General features: G+C 44.2%; 1 protein-coding gene across 4 annotated transcripts in view; it reads right to left on the bottom strand.

Annotated features, from left to right (window-relative positions):
• TANC1 (tetratricopeptide repeat, ankyrin repeat and coiled-coil containing 1) overlaps window positions 1–26017 on the bottom strand; it is a 205838-nt gene that overhangs the window by 16640 nt on the left and 163181 nt on the right. For all 4 annotated transcript variants that reach the window (XM_073545686.1, XM_073545684.1, XM_073545688.1 and 1 more), the window contains 4 exons: window positions 25268–25504; window positions 21357–21542; window positions 16919–16997; window positions 1003–1136 (listed from right to left, as the gene is read on the bottom strand). In XM_073545686.1, the coding sequence (XP_073401787.1) occupies window positions 1003–1136; window positions 16919–16997; window positions 21357–21542; window positions 25268–25504 (636 nt within the window). The remainder of the gene's footprint in view (window positions 1–1002; window positions 1137–16918; window positions 16998–21356; window positions 21543–25267; window positions 25505–26017) is intronic.

The following is a 26017-nucleotide window of genomic DNA, read 5'->3' as shown; positions in this document are numbered from 1 at the left end:
CATTGCGGTTTCTCCACTTTTCCTAATAATTTGCTCTTTTTTTAATACCGTAGCTTCTGTATTTGCAAATTATTTTTTATTTATTTAGTTAATATAAATATATATATATATTTTTATTTATTTTTTTTACACATTTTGCAACACTCTTTATTTACGATCCTTCTAGTTTTTAATTTTGTTCTCGACAACTTTGCTTATCCAAAATGATTTAGACAGATTCATTGTATAAAAGGTGTGTGGATATTTTCTGCGCTGCCACAACAATACAATTCCAAACTTGATGAGGTAGCAATGGTGGTTTATTCAACGCGTTTCAGGGTCTTCGTGACCCCTTCTTCAGGAAATGCCACACAAAACATAGAAGAACAGTATACTTACACGTCGTAAGTACATGGGAAATTCAAAAAAAATTTTGTTCTTGACAACTTTGCTTATCCAAAATGATGTAGACAGATTCATGAAATGCAGTGAATTGAACTACAGATCTACAGGAGCTCAACGGCTGGTTCCTATGGAATTAGCTCCCCGTATAAATTCTGCCTATTAAGGGTGTGCCACCAACCCTATTGATTCTTAGAGATTCATGCAATGTAACTTGTACAAATGCCACATTTTTTTTTGGAGATCCCTCCATCCCAATACCTCCCCCCGGTGTCAGCTTTCTGTAGTTTTCTAATATGCCGCATGTTTAAACAAACTTTTCAAAAAAACTTTTGCAACTGAAAAGTCACAAAAACTGGTTAAAAGACTATAAGCACTGCGCCGAATTTACAAACCACTTTCAAGAATTTAATGCAAAAACTTCAGCAAATTCCGAAAGCAAAAAAAAGGAACTTCAAGAAACCCCAAATGATGAATTGATGCCTGGGTCGTCCTGACCTGGGGGTCACCATAGTGGAGAGCCATTTAGATCTTTGCTTCAGGACACCACTAGGAGGCCCCTTTAATATTCATCGTACCCAGAAGAAAAGACAAGATTTGCACAAGATTTTAGGACTTTACCTGCCAGTGACCTTGCCGAACAGCGCAAAACAGCGGAGTGATGCCACGTCTGTTTAGCCGGGACAAGATGGCTCCATGGTCAAGAAGCAGCTCGCACACCTCCAGCTTCCCCCGTCCTGCAGCTGCTGTAAGAGCTGAACCACACAGAGAGGAGATTCTAAGTACTCATAAAACCACATCTTATATTACAAGCCCGTGTACACACATATTCCACTGGATATTACAGACAGCGCCTGATTCCTGGAGCCCCGAGGCAAAGATTTTGGGGATTTTCCTCTGTGCAGTGTGTATATGGTCCTCATGGGAAGCCAGTCTCAATAAATCGTAGACGCGAGAATGTGTCTGACTTGATGAAATATTTAATTCAGCAATGCCCTTGTGCTAAATAAAAAGGCATAATTTGTTCTACTTAAACAGATTACAAGTGAGGATGAATTAAAGATGTTTTCTGAAGCCTGTCATTTACTCATAAAGCAGATGTGTGTGTCCGGACTTAATGTGATGCATCAATCTATACAAATGGATGGAAAGTCCTACAGTCATAATACAACCTTCCGATCCGTTACGGATCAGCGACAAACATTTTTGCCATAGATTTTATTTCTTAGTGTTGGATGTTCCATAACATCAGGATAGCCTACATTTTAATTTGGGACTTGTTCCTTTGTAGCCAAATAGATTGTGAGATTGATAACGGCAGAAGAGTGTGTTGACCTTGGTGGAGACAGTGACCGGTCCTACAAAACTATTAGTAAAGACAAGGCTATAGACAGGGCCAAGGAAAGAAAACTTTGTCGCTATTCAGATAAAAAAAAAAAAAATCAATCAATAAAACTCATAGCAGTAAGAGAGGAGTGTGCTGATTTTGACGCAAACAGTGACCTGTCCATTTTTGTATGGTTTTATCAGTATGGACAGGGCTTAGGAAAAAGTCAGCATTACTGTGCCATGAAGAGAAGGAGCAAAATACAGTGTGACCAAGATGATCAATGACCAAGATAGCAGCAGGATAGGGGTGCATTGAACTTGAAAGAGGCAGTGACCTGTCATATTTCTGATCCTATGGTATTTGCAACAAAGCTACATATGACAGGGACAGTAGAGGTGTACAGAAAACCCTATAGCCAAACAGATTATGAAGACCGCAGAAGAGGAGTGTGCTGATCTTGTAGCAGTCAGTGACCTGTCCAATTTTACTTTACTGTATTAGTAAGGTAAGGACAGGGTCACAAATATCATGCCATGAAGTGATGGACACCAACGACACACCATTAGAAAAAAGAAAAAAAAGACAGCGGCAGAAGAAGAATGTGTCGATCTTGTGAGAGACAGTGACTTGTGTGAAATCTCACTGAGTAGTTATGTAATTTTACATGTAAAAACACAGGAAAGTTTTAAAGAAAGTAATATATGAGACGACATGTCAGGAGAACGGTCAGAGATTCTTTAAAAAGGAGTCTGTCCTCCCCAAACCACTTCTACAGGTATGTAGCTGACTTATATGCAATAAAAATAATACCCCTAGATTTTAGAGGTTGCAAATGAGGGGGCTTTGGTATCACCTTGGCGAGGTCAAGTTCTCAATTCCCCATTATGCACCTTCAATTTGCATACTGAGCCGTTTTCTATATCTTGATTGACAGCATTGCTTGAACTCAGTCAACATCTCCGCACAATCGCTGGCTCCATTCTGCAGTAGAGTAGTGAGCGACGGCCGCAGATCCAACACTGACACTGCAAGAGCCCATCTGCACACCACGCACACAGTGTCCGCTCTCATCCCCGGCTCCTGCCTGTGGCCATCCCTCGATACTGCAGACAGGAGCCAGTGAGCACAGCTGGAGTCCTGCACAGTCCATGCAGAGGTGCAGAGCTGCTGATTGGGAGATCTTAATTCAACTCAAAGTGCTCAGTATGCAATTTAAAGGGGCATAACTCTGCACAGAGCCTTTGGCCATACCAAGGGTGCACCGAACCGAACACCCCCCCCTCCCATTTGTACACAAAATAATTTTTTTCTGACAATCAAACTACTATAATCTATACTACATGCAAACATTTTAGGGGTTTAAGGCCCTTTTACATTTAGCGATGCACCAGCGATCCAACCAGCGATCCGACCCGGTCAGGATCGCTGGTGCATCGCTAAATGATCGCTAGTGAGCTTTCATACAGAAAGATCTCACAGCGATTCAGCAGCGACGCAGCGCACGATACTTACCATTCACACACAGCGATCCTGGCGTCCTCCCGCCCGCGTCCAGCGTCGCTCGTCGTCACAGCAGGAAGTCTCAGCAGGAAGCGCCCGACGAGAAATGGAGCCGGACATTCTCGCGCGATCAGCGATGGACAGCGGGGGAGCCGGTCGCTGGTAAGTATCACACATAGCGATATCGCTAGCAATATCGCTATAACGTCACAAAACCAGTGACGTTTTAGCGATATTGCTAGCGATATCGCTTAGTGTAAAACCCCCTTAAGTCCCCTATAAACCAGGACTGACAAGTAGTTTAATTGGTGTTCTAAGGCTGACAGACCCCCTTTAAATGCTACAAATGATGCAGACATTTTAATCATAGAAAGGGTTAATTCAGCATAAATTGCTGGTTGTGTATTTAGAGTATAATGCCGTCTTTTTTGCCATTTGTGGAGAAAAACCTAGAAATTTAATCTCAGAATACTGTGCTTCTTTGGGATCTTCTTTGCCTTTCATTAAAGATCTTGGACAATTTACAGCTGAAGACTTTTTTTTTTTTCAATAACCTCCTTCATCGAGGCCAAACATTTGCCTTTTGCGCGGCTGCGGTACAAATTATTACAATGCAATAAGAAGCCATTTATCTCACATTTGGCCGGGTTACAAACGGGGTTTAGTGGTGCCAAGTACGAGCGCAGAATGTTATGGTGTCATTGTGCGATGAGATGAATGACACAAAGTGTTGGCCAAAGACAATCGACTCGTTAATGTGTCTGACTTTAGATTATTCGTGCGCAGATTAGCAAAACCTCGGTCTCTCATTTTCATAACAGGCCTGAATGACCTATGAGGCAGAGGCATGCAGAGGAACATTTCTAACTATTGACACTTTCTGAAATCGGAGATTTTCTTCTTCTTGGTACGAGAAATTAAGCCCAGACTTTTAGGACTTGGAAATTGTATCACAAGGGCTCAAGCGCAATGACCTAAAGCTTTACAATCTTTCACCACTTCTGCCGTCCAGTGGAGATCTGGTGGGACAGGTTGGAGTTCAGGCCCGGATTGGTAATATACCCAACCAGGCATTTTCCCGCTGGGCCACTGTCATGTGGGCTGCGGGCGGCAGCGCCCCATCATCTGGCCGCTGGCCGTTTGCCAGCTGATGCGGCCACTGGCACTCCATTCTCGTCCTAGCATGAGACCCCCCCCCCCACGCACTCCGAATGGAGTTAAAGGATATGGCCACCTTCAGGGACATTTTTATATACTTAAATGCAAGTGTTTTAGCATTAAAGTAGTTTTTCCAACTTTGTTTCATTACAAATTTTGCAGTTTTGCCTTTTGTAGCCTCTGGATTGTCTCATTATTGCTGGTCACAAAATGAGTTGACTGAGAATCCATAAACTTACCTTGATTTTCTTCTCTCAGCTGATTTATGATCACATGAAAGTTCAGCTCTTCCTTTGATGTGGTTTGCGGCCATAAATCAGCTGAGAACGGCTTAGTAAAAGGGAAGTGTCAGAGGCCCTGTAACTCGGGAAGAGGATCGAAACGCAATGCTCGGACTGGCCGGCGGCTCTCCCCACCGGAATTTGACAGCTGCATAGAAATACATGCTGTCACGCTCAGGTCAGAATAGCCGACGGCCAATCTCAGCATTGCGTTGCGATCATCATCGTCCGAGTTATACGGCTATCTGACTATTCCCATGCTCATTGAGGGGTTTCTTCACAAGTCTAGTTTCATTCTCAAAGAAATCAAACATCCTTATAAGCCGAACGGTGCAAAATTTGTAATGAAACAAAATTGCAAAAATATTTTTTAGCCCAAATACATTCAATAAAAATAAGGATATGGACCTCTTTGGGGAATTTTTAAACTTGCGTTATTTTACATATAGAGGGTCTGGCAGTCTCTCATCTTAATCCTCTATAGACTTGCACCAACATCCAATACAGATTTGGCATCCAGCACCGATGACATATTGGAATAGGTTCCTTTGCAATAAATGGCCAACGACTATTCCCGGGACAGCCTTGACTTTTCAAGGAACCACATAAATTGCATTCAAAGCACCCAGGGTGGCCCTTAAATAGTTTTCAAATACAGGGTGGGTAAAGGGGTGCAAGGGTTAACTCCTGTTATAAAGTCTAGCCCAGAAGCAAATCCCTGGCTACGGTCTCCGCTTCCTTTTAATCCTATGTCTTTCGGAATATATAGTTGGCCATAAACCAAATTACACAAATATAAAAGACCTTCATACAAGCAACCAGGCTCCTTCCCCATTCCAGGGAGATGTTCTTCCTTCCTTTACAGGATAAAACTTGAAAGCATATTTCACTGACATTTATAATCCCCAGTTATATCCGGAATACACCTTCCATTTATTAAAGGCATTTATGCCGAGGTTGCAGCAGTCATAGATAGACTCTGGTATCCTGGCACAAGGCCATTTTAGGAGGATATTTACACCTTAAATAGTTGTAAGTGACTAGTAAAGTGTCACATTACTCTTAAAATTGTTTGAAATGTTGGTTTTCATTTTATCTAGGTGCATTAAAGGGTCATCACAAAATAGAGCTAGAATAAAAGAAAAAGTGTGCACTAACAAAATACAACAACACACTGTCTTCTCCTATTATGGCCAAGGAAAGGATCCACCAACACAACAAATCTGCCAAAACAATGCAAAACAATCAAAACTGGTAATTGTATCCCAAAGTAGATTTATTTTGTTTACTCACTTATATAGCACCATCATATTCCACAGCGCTTTACAGACGTCACCACTGTCCTCATTGGAGCTCACAATCTAAATTCCCTAGGTCTTTGATGTGTGGGAAGAAGACAGAGCGCCGAGAGGAAGACAGAGCGCCGAGAGGAAGACAGAGCGCCGAGAGGAAGACAGAGCGCCGAGAGGAAGACAGAGCGCCGAGAGGAAGACAGAGCGCCGAGAGGAAGACAGAGCGCCGAGAGGAAGACAGAGCGCCGAGAGGAAGACAGAGCGCCGAGAGGAAGACAGAGCGCCGAGAGGAAGACAGAGCGCCGAGAGGAAGACAGAGCGCCGGTTTTCAGGGTGAACATACAAACTCCTTGGAGATGTTGTCCTTGGTGGGATTTGAACCCAGGACCACAGCATTGCAAAGCAACAGTGCTAACCACTGTGCCATCATTCCTAAAGGACATGCAACTGGAGTACAGAAACTCTGAGGCAGTGAATGTTCCATGGGAAGAAAAGATGCAATTAATCTCTCCTCCAGAAGGAAGAACATTTCTTCTCTAGCGTCACATATACAGTGCCTACAAGTAGTATTCAACCCCCTGCAGATTTAGCAGGTTTACACATGCGGAATTAACTTGGCATTGTGACATTTGGACTGTAGATCAGCCTTGAAGTGTGAAATGCACTGCAGCAAAAAAGAATGTTATTTCTTGGTTTAATTTTTTTTTTAAATTGTGAAAAGTTTATTCAGAGGGTCATTTATTATTCAACCCCTCAAACCACCAGAATTCTGTTTGGTTCCCCTAAAGTATTAAGAAGTATTTCAGGCACAAAGAACAATGAGCTTCACATGTTTGGATTAATTATCTCTTTTTCCAGCCTTTTCTGACTATTTAAGACCCTCCCCAAACTTGTGAACAGCACTCATACATGGTCAACATGGGAAAGACAAAGGAGCATTCCAAGGCCATCAGAGACAAGATCGTGGAGGGCCACAAGGCTGGCAAGGGGTACAAAACCCTTTCCAAGGAGTTGGGCCTACCTGTCTCCACTGTTGGGAGCATCATCCGGAAGTGGAAGGTTTATGGAACTACTGTTAGCCTTACACGGCCTGGACAGCCTTTGAAAGTTTCCTCCCGTGCCGAGGCCAGGCTTGTCCGAAGAGTCAAGGCTAACCCAAGGAAAACAAGGAAGGAGCTCCGGGAAGATCTTATGGCAGTGGGGACATTGGTTTCAGTCAATACCATAAGTAACGTACTCCACCACAATGGTCTCAGTTCCAGACGAGCCCGTAAGGTACCTTTACTTTCAAAGCGTGATGTCAAGGCTCGTCTACAGTTTGCTCATGATCACTTGGAGGACTCTGAGACAGACTGGTTCAAGGTTCTCTGGTCTGATGAGACCAAGATCGAGATCTTTGGTGCCACCCACACACGTGACGTTTGGAGACTGGATGGCACTGCATACGACCCCAAGAATACCATCCCTACAGTCAAGCATGGTGGTGGCAGCATCATGCTGTGGGGCTGTTTCTCAGCCAAGGGGCCTGGCCATCTGGTCCGCATCCATGGGAAGATGGATAGCACGGCCTACCTGGAGATTTTGGCCAAGAACCTCCGCTCCTCCATCAAGGATCTTAAGATGGGTCGTCATTTCATCTTCTAAACAAGACAACGACCCAAAGCACACAGCCAAGAAAACCAAGGCCTGGTTCAAGAGGCAAAAAATCAAGGTGTTGGAGTGGCCTAGTCAGTCTCCTGACCTTAACCCAATTGAAAACTTGTGGAAGGAGCTCAAGATTAAAGTCCACATGAGACACCCAAAGAACCTAGATAACTTGGAGAAGATCTGCATGGAGGAGTAGGCCAAGATAACTCCAGAGACCTGTGCCGGCCTGATCAGGTCTTATAAAAGACGATTAGCTGTAATTGCAAACAAGGGTTATTCCACAAAATATTAAACTTGGGGTTGAATAATAATTGACCCACACATGTATATTTAAAATTTCTTAAAATTTAACTGAGCAACATAACGTTTTGGTTTGTAAGATTTATGCATCTGTTAATAAATCCTGCTCTTGTGTGAAGTTTGAAGGCTCTAACTTATTTGCATCTTATCAAACCTGCTAAATCTGCAGGGGGTTGAATACTACTTGTAGGCACTGTAGGTCACGAACAGATGAGCAATTCCATTCATGTTGCCCAGGTCCTTCATCAAGCTAGATTTCATTGCAGCCAGATTTCACAGCTTCCTCGGTGCCTCTGGTGCTTACTAAGCCCTGTAAGGTCACAACATCATGGGACCTAATAAGTGCAAGAGGCGTCTGACACAGAAGTGAAGACCGGCTGACACGGAGGAGTGGACTGGACACCGGACCATGGCATCACAAATCAAGAAACCATCCTGTAAGTCAAGGCCTGAAAGTCAAGAGCTGTGAAACATGACGAATAATGAGCCAACCAGACATAGATGCACCGGGGTATTAGATGGGTTTATTCAGCGCCTCTTACTCTTGGCTATTGATGGAGGGTCTGGCGCCCGCTTTCTGATACACGACTGGCAGATGTCACGCTCCTGTCCTCAATTAGAATAGTACGCATGCACTTCTGCCGATACCTGACACACACCTGATGTACGCCACTTCAATTGAACCGCCAATGTTGACAAGAGACGCTAGATAAGCCCTTTATTGCACATGAATCGGTTGTACAGAATTCTGGCTCCAGGGTGTGCAAGTTTTGCAAGGATGGACAATATTAATTTATGGAATGACCATATAAGCAATTGCCTGATACAATCTAGTGAGGAATCCTGCAGTACTTCCTAAGTTATTCCACATCACAACGGCACATACATGGGTGGGTTACCGGCAGCGGAGAGTCCAGAATGCAGGAAGCAGCAGAACAAGGAGGGAGGTGTATGGGGAGGGGGGCAGCAATAAAGTAAAAGAATGTTCCCCATAATTATGGTCTGTTTACCATGGACGATGGCGGCAGCCTACAAGTTCCACCCTGAATCCAGTTTACCATATTCGGAAACTGGCTTACCCACAGAGTTCTTAAGTAAACAGCATCATGGCAAAGTTATGCTCAGGAATTCCGGCTATTTTAGTGCTAAGGACTCGCTCTTATCGGATACTCTCTTGGCAGGCGTATGTGCACTAACCCCTCTCCTGCCGGGGAAAAAAAAAATACAACTTTAAAGGCAATTTTTTTTTCAATGAAATCTGCAAAAATAAAAAATTAAAAAAATGATTTCAGAAAATCATTTGGACAGGAGAAAAAAGTCTCTTCAGTGACTACTAACGAGAAGCCATTAATCTGACAGATCTTTGATCTTGCTCCAAGAAACCTGGCAGAAAAAAAAAATAGAAAAAACAAAGATGCGTTTGTCTGCCAGAAAGAAAGGCGAAGAATTTGACAGCAGGATTAAGGGAGGGGAAGAAGAAACCAACACTGGTATCCCGAGTAGTCCTGAAGTCTGAGGAGGACCCTGGAAGACGTCGAGGTAAATGCTGGCGATAGGCGCCATTCAGCCCATCCCCTCATTACAATACTAGAAAGACACACACGGCGTTCGCCAACTCGCACAGATTTTCTTCTCCTTCCAATCCAGATAAAACATTTATCAAAGTGTAAACTAAAGACAAGTCTAAAGCCGGGACAGTTTACTGTATTTAATAGGTACATTAAGGGATTAAATGCATTAGAGGAATCTGCAAAAACTGGGAAGGTCGACAATGGGAACCGCTATAAAGGACATAATGAGGCGACAATGGGAACCGCTATAAAGAACACAATCAGGCAACAATGGGAACCACTATGAAGGAGGAGACAACGGGAACCAAATAGAGGACACAATGAGGAGACAACGGGAATTGCTATAAAGGAGGACACAATGAGGAGACAATGGGAACCGCTATAAAGGAGGACACGAGGAGACAACGGGAATTGCTATAAAGGAGGACACAATGAGGAGACAATGGGAACCGCTATAAAGGAGGACACAACGAGGAGACAACGGGAATTGCTATAAAGGAGGACACAATGAGGAGACAATGGGAACCGCTATAAAGGAGGACACGAGGAGACAACGGGAATTGCTATAAAGGAGGACACAATGAGGAGACAATGGGAACCGCTATAAAGGAGGAGACAACGAGGAGACAACGGGAATTGCTATAAAGGAGGACACAATGAGGAGACAATGGGAACCGCTATAAAGGAGGGCACAACGAGGAGACAATGGGAACCGCTATAAAGGAGGAGACAACGAGGAGACAATGGGAATTGCTATAAAGGAGGACACAATGAGGAGACAATGGGAACCGCTATAAAGGAGGAGACAACGAGGAGACAACGGGAATTGCTATAAAGGAGGACACAATGAGGAGACAATGGGAACCGCTATAAAAGAGGGCACAACGAGGAGACAATGGGAACCGCTATAAAGGAGGAGACAACGAGGAGACAATGGGAATTGCTATAAAGGAGGACACAATGAGGAGACAATGGGAACCGCTATAAAGGCGGAGACAACGAGGAGACAACGGGAATTGCTATAAAGGAGGACACAATGAGGAGACAATGGGAACCGCTATAAAGGAGGGCACAACGAGGAGACAATGGGAACCGCTATAAAGGAGGAGACAACGAGGAGACAATGGGAATTGCTATAAAGGAGGACACAATGAGGAGACAATGGGAACCGCTATAAAGGAGGAGACAATGAGGAGACAATAGGAATTGCTATAAAGGAGGACACAATGAGGCGACAATGGGAATTGCTATAAAGGAGGACACAATGAGGAGACAATGGGAACCGCTATAAAGGAGGAGACAATGGGAATTGCTATAAAGGAGGACACAATGAGGAGACAATGGGAACCGCTGTAAAGGAGGAGACAATGAGACAATGGGAATTGCTATAAAGGAGGTCACAATGAGGCGACAATGGGAACCGCTATAAGTAATGACACAATCAGGCAACAATGGGAGCCACTATAAAGGAGGAGACAACGAGGAGACAATGGGAACTGCTATAAAGGACACAATGAGGCAACAATGGGAACCCCGCTAAAAAGGAGGAGACAATGAGGAGACAATGGGAACGCTATAAAAGGAGGACACAATGAGGAGACAAAGGGAACCGCTATAAAGGAGGGCACAACGAGGAGACAATGGGAACCGCTATAAAGGAGGAGACGAGGAGACAATGGGAATTGCTATAAAGGAGGACACAATGAGGAGACAATGGGAACCGCTATAAAGGAGGAGACAACGAGGAGACAACGGGAATTGCTATAAAGGAGGACACAATGAGGAGACAATGGGAACCGCTATAAAGGAGGGCACAACGAGGAGACAATGGGAACCGCTATAAAGGAGGAGACAACGAGGAGACAATGGGAATTGCTATAAAGGAGGACACAATGAGGAGACAATGGGAACCGCTATAAAGGAGGACACGAGGAGACAATGGGAACCGCTATAAAGGAGGAGACAATAGGAATTGCTATAAAGGAGGACACAATGAGGCGACAATGGGAATTGATATAAAGGAGGACACAATGAGGAGACAATGGGAACCGATATAAAGGAGGACACGAGGAGACAATGGGAACCGCTATAAAGGAGGAGACAATGAGGAGACAATAGGAATTGCTATAAAGGAGGACACAATGAGGCGACAATGGGAATTGCTATAAAGGAGGACACAATGAGGAGACAATGGGAACCGCTATAAAGGAGAAGACAATGGGAATTGCTATAAAGGAGGACACAATGAGGAGACAATGGGAACCGTTGTAAAGGAGGAGACAATGAGACAATGGGAATTGCTATAAAGGAGGTCACAATGAGGCGACAATTGGAACCGCTATAAGTAATGACACAATCAGGCAACAATGGGAGCCACTATAAAGGAGGAGACAACGAGGAGACAATGGGAACTGCTATAAAGGACACAATGAGGCAACAATGGGAACCCCGCTAAAAAGGAGGAGACAATGAGGAGACAATGGGAACGCTATAAAAGGAGGACACAATGAGGAGACAATGGGAACTGCTATAAAGGAGGACACAATGAGGAGACAATGGCAACCGCTATAAAGGAGGACACAATGAGGAAACAATGGGAACCGCCATAGAGGACACAATGAGGAGACAATGGGAATGCTATAAAGGAGGACACAACGAGGAGACAATGCGAACCGCTATAAAAGGAGGACACAATGAGGAGACAATTTAGCATAAAAATATTGTCTTGCTGTCAGGTGGTGGTGTGAACAACAAACAACGAGTTGCCCTTGGGCTTCCCGCTATGACAGCTCCTGTATACTGTATGGGAAGAGACAGCCGGAGGTGGAGCTGGACTAGTTTAGTCTATATATTTAGCAACTATATTTTTTCTGAAGCTTTCAGAGAGGAATATACCTGGCTGCAATCCTGCAGCCGGACTCTGGTTCTCACTGCTCATGGTTTGGGCATGAATCAGGTGACAGTTCCCTTTAAAAAGTTTTTTTTTTTTTACACTACATGGTATAAAACAGAACTTAAGTGTGTTAATGGCAGGATGAGGAAGAGTAGGCAGCCGTCTAGGGGGCCGTTGCTGGGTGGAGGGGACCATTTATGGATTCAGATCAATTACACATAAGGGTAACACGGGAGCATTTCTGAACTAACAGAACCATAAGGATATACAGGTTGTTCGGGTATTTATATTGGCAGTTGTGCCAAGACTCCTGGCCATTAAAAGGGTGCCCCTGCATAACGCTATGCAGAAGGAAACTGGCACAAGGAGAAAATACTTTACCTTTGTACAGACATTTGGGCACTGATAATTCTGTTAAAGAGGTATTCCCACAACTGACAGTTGTCCCCAGGATAACTAACTGATCACGTGGGGTCTTCTTACTGGGACCCCCAGTGATTTAGAGAACAAGGCTCCACAGTGCCCCCCCCCCTCTTGAGCAGCGTGGAGCCGTGCCTTCTTGAACTCCACTCTATCCACAGTCTATGGGACTGCGGGAAACAGCCGAGCGCTGTACTCTGCTTTCTCCGAAAGTCCTATAGACAATTAAGTGAAGGCTCAGAATGCGCACCTCCGCTCTATCAGATGGGGCTCTGCATAGCCCTTTTCTCAAGGTTCTAGAGCCACCAACCTCAGGATCATGGCGTGTCCCAATGGCCAGACTATCTGCGACCCAATGGATAGAGGATAACTTTCAATTGTGGGGATACCCTTTTAAAATTCAATAATCTTGTGCTTAGTGGATCTAGGTGCAATTAAATGATCATGTTAATTCTTTAAAGGCCAGGGGTAAGGAAGAGGGACAACTCTTGAAATCCTGCTTTGGGGCACTAAGAAAGCGTTCCAGCTTGTGATGAACGAGTATACTCGTTGCTCGGGTGTCCTCCGAGTATTTTGGCGGAGATTTAGTGTTTTTCGATGCAGTTGTATGATTTGTTGCTGCTAGACAGCCTGAATACATGTGGAGATTCCGTAACAAACAGGCATTCCTCACATGTATTCAGCCTGTCTAGCAGTCGCAAATCATGCAGCTGCGTCGACAAACACTAAATCTCCAAGCACGCTAAAATACTCGGATATCACCCGAGCAACGAGTATACTCGCTCATCACTAGTTCCTGCCCTTCATCGCCCATTCTCACCACCACATTGACACTGTATGGAAGGGGCAGCGGTCGCATGATCCAACTCTAGTCTTGCCATGATACCAGGGCAGTGGTGTATTACCATTCAAGTATCCAAAATTACCACTCGGAACCTAATGCTCATTAGTGATGAGCGAACGTGTTAGGATAAGGTGTTATCTGAGCATGCTCAGGTGCTGAGAGTGACTTCAGCTTGCTCGAGTAATATGACCGAGTCCCCGCGGCTGCATGTCTCGTGGCTATTCGACAGCCACAACACATGCAGGGATTGCCTGGTTTAGGGTCACGCCGTGTCTCTTTTGTCTGGACGTCCATGCGTTTTTATTTCTCACATTTACTAATGGTTTTTGCTTTTCAGTTTGTTAAAATGTCAGAAAATGCAGGAAATTAATTTGTTTTACGATCCTACGTCTCCTTAGATAATCCAGCAAATACTCTGCAGTTTTATAAACTAATGAAGTAAAATAAACGAAAATCCGAAAAAAAAAAATAAAATAAAATCCAGAGCGCAACATCCTATCTGCCAAACATGGAACATGTGCAACCAATCTACCGCGCCGAAGATAAATGATCAAAGGCCGTACAGTAACGCGGTGACACAAATAAAGGTCAGATGGATTCTGGAAGCATTTGTTTTTTTGTACGGCAATGTTGGCAGCCCCCATGATTAGAAACCCCTTCCCCGGTGATTGTACATTCCGCACACAGATGTTTTCTGTAATTTTGTTCACGGTAATTTAGAATGATTAAATAATACTCGAATGGTAACAAGTTACTATCTGCTCCTTATTACTGAACGCTCCCTCCCAGGAAATGGAAACCGCAAATAAATTATGGAACACAATAATAATTTCTTTCGACAAACATTTAATTAAGTGCATGGATTTGGGGCTAAAAATCTTTTCGGTTTAATTAAAAATGTTGCACCGTTTGGCTTTTACAGCCTGTTTTTTCTTTTTTTTCTCCTGCACATCCAAATTGGATATTATCTGTGGTCATAAATCAGCTGAGAGGAGCACAGAAAGTATAGATAAGAGTTAAAAACTCTTAGTGTGAACTCACTGACTGACTCTCAGTTACCTTATTCTGCAGCCATTAATAGACAAAACGCAAAATTTGTAATGAAACCTAATTGCAATTTTTCTTTTTTTGCCAAAATTACATGCAAAAAAAAAAAATTGTACCGACAAAAGAGGACAACCCCTGTAAGGTATAATCCTGGTTTATGGCACTTGGCTTTTCTTTCTGCCTGGAAAGAAAAGCAGCATTGCTTTCTGCAAGACCTAAAACGGGAAACGTCTTTCACGGTAACGCGCCACCTTTATATTAGTGGATCTAAACCCGCGCAATCTCTTTACATGTTAAGTCGATTCAGCTGTACAGAAGAGAAGACGGGAGAGGACGAAAAAAGGAAATATCTACAAGGAGAAGTCTGGATCGGATTTACTCGAATCAAATGGGGAATTGCAGAAATAGTAATAAATCTCGGGAGTCATCACGGGTAATACGAAATTGCCGAAATTGGAAAATGGGTAACCGTGACACTTTTACATAGTGTTCGCTATTTCACAGACTATTACTATGAAAAAAAAAAGTTTAAAAAAACGGCACTACAGTTATGGGAAAACACACAGCCCACGAAGGGAAGCACATGAACCAAGACATTTCAACTTGGACCAATGCGCCATTCCGGTCCATTGTTCAGTGCCAGAAAAGAGCATGCGCCAGACAGATATTCACACAGGAGTCAAACACATCGGCATTATTATATGGCCATCAAAACCTATCTTAATATATAAAAGGAAAAAAAAAAAAAAAAAAAGACTTTTTTTGGCCACATTATAAAAGTCATCAAGTGCCTTCCATATAAAATTATATGCTCCCAGCATTATTATCTTAAGTGGCGTCACCTTTATTACCTCCCTCGCCGTAAAAACATGAAGGGAAGGCAGCACAATAAATGCACATTACAGGGTGTAGACGGCAGGTTAATCATTTCGTCCTGTCGTGTTTCAACACAAGTATCAGCTGATGTTATCGCCATTCATTCGGCGCGCGGCTCCTGATCAAGGTGTGGCCTGGGAAAAGCAGTGCTTTGCCAGCACTAAATAGTAAGAGACACAGTCAGAGGATGACCCGGATCACAGAACATACTTCCCTTTGTTTCAGCTTGTTTGATGGGAGAAACATGTGCGGACGCAGAGAACAAAAGCAGCGGCTTAAAGTGCACCTGCTGCTCAGACACGCGGCGGCGGAAGCCATCGTGCAGGCAGAACCGGTACTCGCCGGCATGCCAATTAACGACTTGGCGACATCGCTGCCATTTCTTCCCCCAATCTGATGATATAACAGCAGTTTCCTGAATTTAAGGAAGGAAAACGTAAGAATACGTATTAGGGGCCAGCTCGCTCGGCAGAGGGCGAATACTTCCAGCACGGACTTCTCTCGCCTAGGAACAATGCGCCCAATCATCCTGTCAAGACGGAAGAATCTTGTAGAATAGTTGCGATGCCCCCATATACTCATTTGGTTGACATTTACATTGCGAGTCCATTCAGTTACACCATTACAGAAACGGTCACTGCCTCCTGCAAGATCAACACACTCCTTTCCTGCTGCTTTATCTTTCCCACCGTCTGAATTTGCCAAAAGGACGTTAAAAGTACAGAGAAGAGGGAAAAAAAAGCATTAATGCTGAAAAGCAAGCAACCCATTGTTAAGTCATGGAACATGGATAAAAAGAAAGGGTCCACTTTCACAGAAATAATTTTAGAAGAATTGAAGATATAATAATGGACTAAATAGACTAATTTTCAAAGGCGTTGCATTTTTCAACTACGGCATGGGATCGTGGTGGCTCAGTGCTCCACACAGGACAGAGTTTCCTTCAGAACGCTACATAAAGGGGGCTGGCTGATCAGTTCAATAGGTAACTGCATCTCCATTCATTTTCTATGAAGCTGCCGGAAAAAGCAGAGCACAACGATTGGCAGCCCCCATAGGGAATTACTGGAGCGGCGGTGGAGCATGTGCACTGCGCTTCATTCTAACAAGGATAAAAGTTCCCCATTCTGACGATCGGTGCATGTCCCAGCGGTCGGACCCCCACTAGTCCACCAGTTACCACCCATCCCATGACAAGGAAATAACGTCTTTCACCAGGCAGCCCTATAACCTTTCATGCTGAAATCAGATGATTGACATGCCGCCATTTTTCCCTACAATGCTCCCAAAAAAGAACAAGCGCAGACAATTCACATTAATTCCATCTGGTAGACCGTAACACAGCAAAGCATGCAATCCGAGCGCGCCAGTGATTTACCGGTCTCTCCCCACAGTGTATCGTTCTCATTGATGTCTATCTGGTAATCCGCATCTTGGTTCAAAAGGCATTTCACCACCTAAAGAGAGAAAACAAAGGAAAACTGAAAGGTTTGCATACAGAGAGAGTGTAATAACTCTGCCGCTTGGCATTTCACAGAGTTTATAAAACTTAGTCTTTGCATTAAAGTTAGCGACATCCCCTTTAACAGCACCAGACTACTTCAGGACATGGTGATTGAGGCTGGAGCTCCATTGTTTCTGACCTAGAGCTCCAAAATGCCTGCACAAAAAAATTAAAGGGGTAAAGTGAGGAAGTGATGCTAGGATATTTCACGGCTTTATGATCAATTCCGGGATTGCACCCCTTCACTGCAAAGTGGCACCCCGGCTACATTCTACGGAGAAATCCTATTCTGCACGCAGGCATGCAGCAGGAGCTCATCCTCAGGACTGACCCCCGCCGCGATCCTAAAATGATGGTATGTATCCTAACAGTATGCCCTAAGTTTAAGAGTTTACACTACCCCTTTATAGGGGCAGTAGCATCTTATCAGATGGGTAAAATTGCAAAGTGGTTGTAAAGAGAAGCAACTTTTGTAAATTTACCCTCATTAAAAAGAAGAGATTTAGAATTCCACAGTGTAATCCACTTGTTGCCAACGTTGCCTCTGAAATGGCAGATTTCCTTGGCAAGGAACACGCGCTTGCAAGCGCTGCTCTGAAGATGTCCAAATCCCGCCAGCCCCAGTGTCCGTGCGCTCCTCCGATGCTGCAGAGGCAATGCTTCTTCTGCTTGCAGCAACAGAGAGAAGAGTTCAGGCCAGTGGGACTGCGCATCGGGAGCGCGACGGCAACCTGGCAGAGGGGGCGCGACGGCAACCTGGCAAAGGGGGCGCGACGGCAACCTGGCAAAGGGGGCGCGACGGCAACCTGGCAAAGGGGGCGCGACGGCAACCTGGCAAAGGGGGCGCGACGGCAACCTGGCAAAGGGGGCGCGACGGCAACCTGGCAATGGGGGCGCGACGGCAACCTGGCAAAGGGGGCGCGACGGCAACCTGGCAATGGGGGCGCGACTGCAACCTGGCAAAGGGGGCGCGACGGCAACCTGGCAAAGGGGGCGCGACGGCAACCTGGCAAAGGGGGCGCGACGGCAACCTGGCAAAGGGGGCGCGACGGCAACCTGGCAAAGGGGGCGCGACGGCAACCTGGCAAAGGGGGCGCGACGGCAACCTGGCAAAGGGGGCGCGACGGCAACCTGGCAAAGGGGGCGGTGCGTTCCCGCAGAATAGGACCCCGAGACAACCCCTTTAAATGGAAAAATAATATTGTAGTTGCTTGATTTTATCAATAGGGTGGAACTTACTGCATACTTTGGGCATCCACTTTACACATGAAGGTATAGGAAAATGTCACCAATTAAGCCATGTGTTAAGTACAACAGCTGACACCCGCCACATAACCTATAGAAAATATTCCAAGATCCTGCAACATCTTTTAGACCGTAACTAAAAAAGTATAAGAGAACCTATTTATACGCGCTCAAACAACATAGCTACATAGTTTTCGCTCCCATGGCCACTTTGTTTTCATGTGGGTTGACAAACTACATTTCAGGGCACTAAATCATGTCAGGTCTTTGAGAAGCTAATTTGCTAAGAGAGGTTGTGTGAGGCTAGAGACACGACTACAGCGCCACCCTTGTCCATAGGATGTGCCAGGTACTGCAGCATTCACTTCAATGGGAATGCGCTGCAAATATCAAATACAGCACGTGGAAAAATAAAGGTTTCTTGGAATAATGGAAAAAAAATTCTAATTCAGTTTTGGGCATCTGGCTTAGGGCTCAACCAGACGGCCATATAAATCGGACAGAGATCGAAATACAGTGCACAGACTGGCCGGCGGCTCTCCTGACCATAGAGATATATGAAGTTGTCACGATCTCTGCCTGATCTATAATGCAGTCTGTCTGCGCCGTTAAACTGAAACTCAGGACCCAGAGTTACTTTAGATGTGAGGAATCTGGATTTAATGAAGAGACACTTCGTTACGGGACTGCCTTAAGAATATGAAGCAGAACATTGCTCCCCCCATCCCATCTACGCCCTCAGCAGCCTTCCTACCAGGGTGTCCTCTCCTCCTAATCAACATACAAATAGGCATAAATTATATATAACAACTTTCTCAGCACTAATGTCCCCTCCAGCAGAGCGTTCCTCCCCAGACCTGCCCTGCCTATCCGTACCTCCAGTCCTGCGCTGCTCTCGTGCTACATCCTCTTATTAACTGTTAGAAAAACTCGTAAAAACTTTTAATTAACATCATCCCACCAAGGACAACATCTGCAAGGAGTTTGTATGTTCTCCCCGTGTTTGCGTGGGTTTCCTCCGGGTACTCCGGTTTCCTCCCACATTCTAAAGATATACTGATAGGGAATCTAGATTGTGAGCCCCATCGGGGACAGTGATGATAATGTGTGCAAACTGTAAAGCGCTGCGGAATATGTTAGCGCTATATAAAAAGATTATTATTATTATTATTATTATTATTATCAGAAGCCATCCTACTCTTGGCTGTGATAGCCGGCCGTGGTAGACTCGCTCTCATCTGTCTTATGGCTTTCAGTGTCTCAAAAAAGCTTCAAAACTAAAATACTCAGGCGTGTCCTTCTGAAGCCTATAATACACGGCGGCCACCGCCATTATAATCAGCACATTGCTACAATTAAAGGCGCCGTACCGAGGTCAGGAGACCGAAAGAAAAGAGGAATAAAACTGCAAAAATAACAGCAGTCCGACATTCTGGGGTCTGGATTAGGAGAAGTTTTAACATGAACCGTAAAATTAGTGGATCTTATAATTTCTGCTCTTTCCCAGCCCCCGGTAAGGTACTTTTATTTTTTTTGCTTTAACTATTCAAAGCTTGCAATTCAGATTTTACCAAATTTTTGGAACATTAAAGGGGAATAAAAAGCTATCCTAACAAAAAATAATACTAACAATTGGGAAATAAATCTTTTAGACGGGGTCTGCAGGATAAAAATGTGTAAATCTTTATCCGGCAGGCCGCCATCTCGCCTAGCTCCCCGTACACACGAGCGCTCCGCACGGCAGCCACTTCTCTCCCCAAGAACAAAAGAATCAACCATCGAAATTCCAACAGTTTTATCCTTCTTGTCCCAAAACCCGAGTCGGTCAGGGAAAAGTCGGGAGGCCATTATATATGTCCGATGATTGGCCGGTCTCGCTGAAATGGGTGGGTTCATCTGACTTTCATGGGGGACTTCTGTTTGGACTGTGAATGAAGCAGCTCTCTCCTCCCTATCACAGCAGAAAGTGCCATTAGGATCTCAGCCACGTGGTGCTTTTTTCCTCCAAAACCAAAAGCGCCAATCATGTAATAAGCAGTTTCTGTAGCTTAGCCCCAATTACTAAAATGAAATACCAGACATCGACAATTGCTAAAAGTGGCACCATTTGTGGGAAAGGGACTAATCTTGTGGGATGAAGACAGGACAGTGCTCATCAGCAATCCCATAAAAAAGTGGCACACGTGGAATACTCCCGACACCCCAAAATATCCAGAAAGTAAAAGATAAAGAAACAACAGCGTCCAATATGTCACCCAATCCTGAGGACCTGGAGGAGGTGCAGGACATGCGCTGCGCTTCACTTTTTGTTACCGTCAATAGTATCTGAACTGGCTTCCAGGTGAGGATATGATAGTCTTGTACTTGTGAACACATGCTTCGCTGCAGTGTAAAGTATGGAGAAGGCACAGAGCAGCAGCCTCAGACCACTGCAGACTAAAACAAACAATGCAGTAAAGCTGGAGTCTATGGTTGTCTCTTATGTCTGGAAACTATTTTTTATCTAATGTGTGGAAGCAGTGATATCCGGAGCTTATGGTGCGGACACACTGCGGCCGAGCAGCAGTAACGCCACGAAGATAGAAGGTTTTTGCTCCCTGTGCCTATTCTTGCCACGCTTTCAAGATGCATCGGTAATTTGCAAACAAATGGCAGCACCCCCTTAAAGAGGTTATTCAGGATTAGGAAAAAAAAAAAAAGTAATCACTTTTTTTCCTTGGACTGATATGCAATAAAAGGCACAAACCAATAGTCGGGGTGGCACTGTTGCTAAAACAAAGCTGGCATGTTTTTGTATTCCAGGACGACCCCTTTAAGGCTCTCCATGCACATTTCAAGTCTTGTGGGAACGAATAGCAATCGGTTTAGTTATGGGGGCTCCCAACACTGTCCAATCAGATGATGACGGGGGAGAGAAAGGATCAGGAAGTTGTTAATTTATAAGGAAACACGTGCACGCTCAGCTGAGCGGATCATCCATGTGTAGGGGGAAATAATGATATTTTTGGCAGAGAGTCCTAAGACCCCCGACCTCTAACGTGCAGCAGTTAAGACCTGATGCTGTTACCTCTGTATGGCCCATGCTGGCCGCGGCCGTCAGTGACTGCTGAAGAGCGTGACTCCTCCGCACATAATTCGGCTGCTGGCTGCAGGACGTCCAGTCACAACTCAATAGATACTGGAGGATATCACAATGGCCTCTCAGGGCGCTGTGCACCAGAGCACTCTGCCCCTTCTTGTCAATGTGATCCACCTGGAAAGAAAAAAAGGAAAGAAAAAGTTTAATATATCAATCCTTGCACATATCCAGGATTATTCTCTGTCTCTGAGAACTTAAGACACCACCAAATAAATACAAATACATTCAGGCTATGTCCAGATTGAGTTTTATTTCTCAGGAGTTTGGTTTGAACAGAAATTTTGCAAAGTCCTCAAAAACCGCTTCAAAAACTCTGGGAAACTGCTTCCAACACATTCCTATGGGAAATCCACTTTGCTGTTCATAGGAGTTTTTTTTTTCCCCTGAAAAAGTTTTTTGAAAACTCTTGGACGCTATATAAGCGAGTAAAATAAATAATATTAGCACAATAATAGATCTGTTATTAGTGGCCTCGTTTTCCATGTGAACACAGCCACCCAGGGTGGGTAGGGGGCATATATGTGGAATACAAACAAATTGGAAAGTCAAATACATTTATTCATTTTACTCATTTTAACACATCCGCCTATGGCAAATTATGGGATAGTCCGCACTTCAGGATATTATTTCTTAAGGAAATCTGTCAGTAAGATCAACCCTCTCCCCCCAAACCTCATATATGGGCATACAGGTCTTTAAAAGGCAAATCCATTAACAACTTTATAATCTTTTATCTGTTGCTATATTCCCGAGAAATCTGCATTTTAACACTTAAGGAAATAAGGCATTAAGTGCTCTGGGTGTGACAGAGCACTTAAAGAGGAAGTCCAGGCTCAGGGATCAAGTTTGCAGTCAGTTTATGTGACTGCAGAATTATGAATCCTTAGAACGTGCCAGCGTCGGGAGTCAGCAGACGCATGCCAACCAATGAGTTATCAATGAGTGGTACAGGCTGCTGTGAGAGGTGGTGAGTTCTCCTTCAATGGAAGTCCTGAAACAGTGACTGGACAGACATCAGTCTGAGATGGTTTAGTGAATCCTGCATTGAGCAGGGGGTTGGACACGATGACCTAATTCTACCATTATATGATAAGTATGCGAGCTGCATACACGTGGTCACGTGCCAACTAGACGTGTCAGACAATTCTAGTTGGAATGTGCCCAGTTGTGCGCAAAATGTATATTTGCAGTCACATGACCGCCTGCTTCACCACTGAATCATGTCAGCGGTGAGGATTCACGAGTCTGCAGTCATACAGCACAGCACGAAGCCTGGACAACCCCTTTAAAGGAGCCTCTGCCTCCTGAGCTTGTCTCCTTGCATAGAACCAGTGTCTTAAGCTTGATAGCTCACTGTCTAATTTCCTTGCATGATGTCACGCAGACATTGAGCCATCAATCACGTTAATGAGGCTGGAGCTAGGCAGGAAAAACAACCTCAGGAAGCAAAGCCCTGGGAAGTGCTCTGTCATGCCCAGAGCACTTAATGCCTAATTTGCATATAAATGTAAACGCTGATTTCTCAGACATGCAGCAACGGATATAAGACATAAAGGTGTCGATGGATGTAGTTTTCAAAGATCTAGGATGTGGCGGGGGGGGGTGGGGTGATCTTGCTATATTCATGATCTTAAAGGGAATCTTATCATTGAAAGAAAAAAAAAAAAAAGGGATCTATCCAATCCATCATAGACACTGCGAAGACATTCAGGAGACTTTCAGCATTACCGAAAGCTGGAACAACATAACGTTTGTAACACCACTTCAGGAAATCGGTCATCAACGAGAGTCATTAAAAGAGGAAGTCCCAACATCTGCTGATTATTAGGGAGGAAGGGGCGCATTACCATCCGGCAGCCACAATCCCTCACGGGGCGCACTCCGGCTCCATAGACGTGGGATGTGGGCTCTGCACGCTCCAATTCCAGCCGTCTGGTGCCGTAAACATCACAGTGTTGTGTAGGAGGCGACTACGGCCGAGCCCGTAATTACCCAGAATATTCTAGTATTACGGCCGCGCTGCTTGGCTCCAGTTCACATTGGTGTCACTTTCCACATTTCATACACGACACAAACCACAGAATAAGCCAAAACATTCACCGACGACCGGTTTATTGGTTAAATGCATCTGCAAATCATTTCCTTTCCGTTATTGTTCTATTATGGAAATATTTGTTGTAATTTGTAAAACACGTGCGATTCAGCGACAGATTGAGGAATTTGGTCAGAAAAGATGTTATTAATTTATGTTCTTGTGTTAGTGTATCTAAAAAGACAGGGAATTTGCAAATGACCTTAGTTGAAAAAAAAAACAAAAAAAAAAACTGCGCCCAACAGCTCCTATGTAAAGCTGTGTGTTTCCATGGTTACAGACTACAAACAAACCCTGTGTAGTCTGATTCTGAAGTCACCCTTCTTGGCATAAGCCAACTTTAGCTTAAAAAAAAAGGGTCGTCTCTTCGGCACCCTTTAGTGGTTAACTATGCAATATGGGGAGAAATAATTATCCCTTCTACTCCAAACAACTGGAGTCAAAAGTCACAAGTGATACCGTATTTTGCGCAAAATATTGCAACTTTTGGGCCAGCAATGACACTTTTTTTTTTATTTTTTTCCCCCAAGTGGGAAGAATCAGTAAAATGGGGCAGAGTCAATGGTTCCGAGTCACATTTACTATACTGCACACCAGTAAACCGGTGTATATTGGTGTACATACAGCTCATGACCTGAGTAGATGTCAGTTCCCGATGCATAGAAGGGCTAAAAAAATTATTTAGAGGAGTGCAATTTGATAAATTCCCTCCTGTATTTGTTACATACACTTAAAGAGAATCTGCCATTATTTTTTTACTACCACATCTGAGAGCAGCATAATGTAGGGGGAAGAGACTCCGATTCCAGTGATGTGTCCTTTACTGGGCTGCTTGCTACAGTTTTGATAAAATCACAGTTTTATCTGTTTCACAAGTACCAGTTCTCTGAATGCTGAGCTCTGTATAATCGCGCCCACACCACCGATTGGCAGCTTTCTGTTTATGCACAGTGTACACAAAGCGTCCAGCCAATCAGTGATGTGGGTGGAGTTATACAGAGCTCAGCATTTGGAGAACTGATCGATCTGCAGCAGATAAAACAGTTCTTTTTGCAGCAAGCAATCCAGTAAGTGATACATTGCTGGATTCAGGGTCTCTCTCTACTTGATATTTTCAGATTAGGTGACAAAAACCTGGTGACAAATTCCCTTAAAGGAAATCACCACCAACCTATGATCCACAACCGTGACCATGATATACTTATTATTATGCACAAAATAATATTATAAAAAAAAGTACCTTGAAAACACAGCATGACATATGCTAATGAGCTGTAAGGAGTCACAGGGGTGGAGTTACTACTGTGAAGAGTCATGGTACCTCCTGGTAAGTTTGGCATTGCACTGGGCCGATTGCACCATCACAAGCTTACTCCGTACACATCACAGACTATAGGTTTTCAAAGCACTTTTTATATGTTATGCTGCATAAACTGGAATATAAAAGGACCTAATTGCCAAATTGTTACCGTCCTGAATATTAGGTTGTTGGTCATTTACCGCCTAAAGCCTCCTGACCGCTTCATTTAAGAAAATCTAATGTTCAATTTTTTACCTTTTCTTTGCGGTATGTGAACTGGGCAAATTAAAATGATTAAAAATTAAAATATTCTCCGACAGCTCGGAAATGGCGACAATTGAAACCCAATCACATAAAATGAAAGTGGGCACTTTTGGTTGAAATAAAAAGAAAAAAAAAAGAATGTACAATATCACGGAGAAATCAACCCGAGATCGCTAATGTTACCTTAGCTCCTTTTTTGCAGAGGAGTGACACGACACTGCAGTGTCCAGAGGCGGCGGCGTAGCACAGCGGTGTCATTCCACTTTCTGACGCTCCATCCACAAAGGCGCCGTATTCCAGCAGAAGGCCGACCATTTCCTCGTGGCCCAGGTGCGCCTGCACACACCCTATAGGGGCGTTGTTCAAAACCTCCGTCCTGTAGTTTACGTTGGCGCCGGCCAAGATCAAAAGTCGGCTCACCTGCAAAACAACAAGGTTGATGGTGAATAGCAGGACGTATGGATGATGTATGGGGCTTCTGCAAATTACTGAATTCTGCTAAAGGCAATATATATATATATATATATATATATATATATATATATATATATATATATTCACCGCTGTAACCAGATGATATACATTTCCCTTCTTCGTCTATTCGGGAGATCTGACAAATGAGCCCTGTATAATGAAAGGAGGCCAATAAATGTGCAGAATGTTACAGGACTCCATACAAGTAACCGAATCCACCCGTCGGCTGCGGGGTAATGCCAGAACGTCTGGAGAAAACATCAGCAGCGGTTACGCAGCAAGTGCGGCTCCAACCTACAAAGAAATCTTTCCTCAAAGTCCAGGGTCAGTTTGAGCAGCTGCAGAAGCTCCGATTTACACCCAGCCTCCATGCAGATAAGTACAAGCTACGTGTCCTGTTGTCACTAGTGAAAGGAGAACAACAGGCACCAACTGCAGAAAAGTCCGGGCACAACGCTG

This window comes from Dendrobates tinctorius, unplaced genomic scaffold (assembly GCF_039654945.1).
Source record: "Dendrobates tinctorius isolate UK_male_01 unplaced genomic scaffold, ASM3965494v1 ptg000143l, whole genome shotgun sequence".
Classification (NCBI taxonomy): domain Eukaryota; kingdom Metazoa; phylum Chordata; class Amphibia; order Anura; family Dendrobatidae; genus Dendrobates; species Dendrobates tinctorius.
Note: the sequence above shows the minus strand (reverse complement) of the source record. Positions and strands in the feature narration are given on the sequence as shown.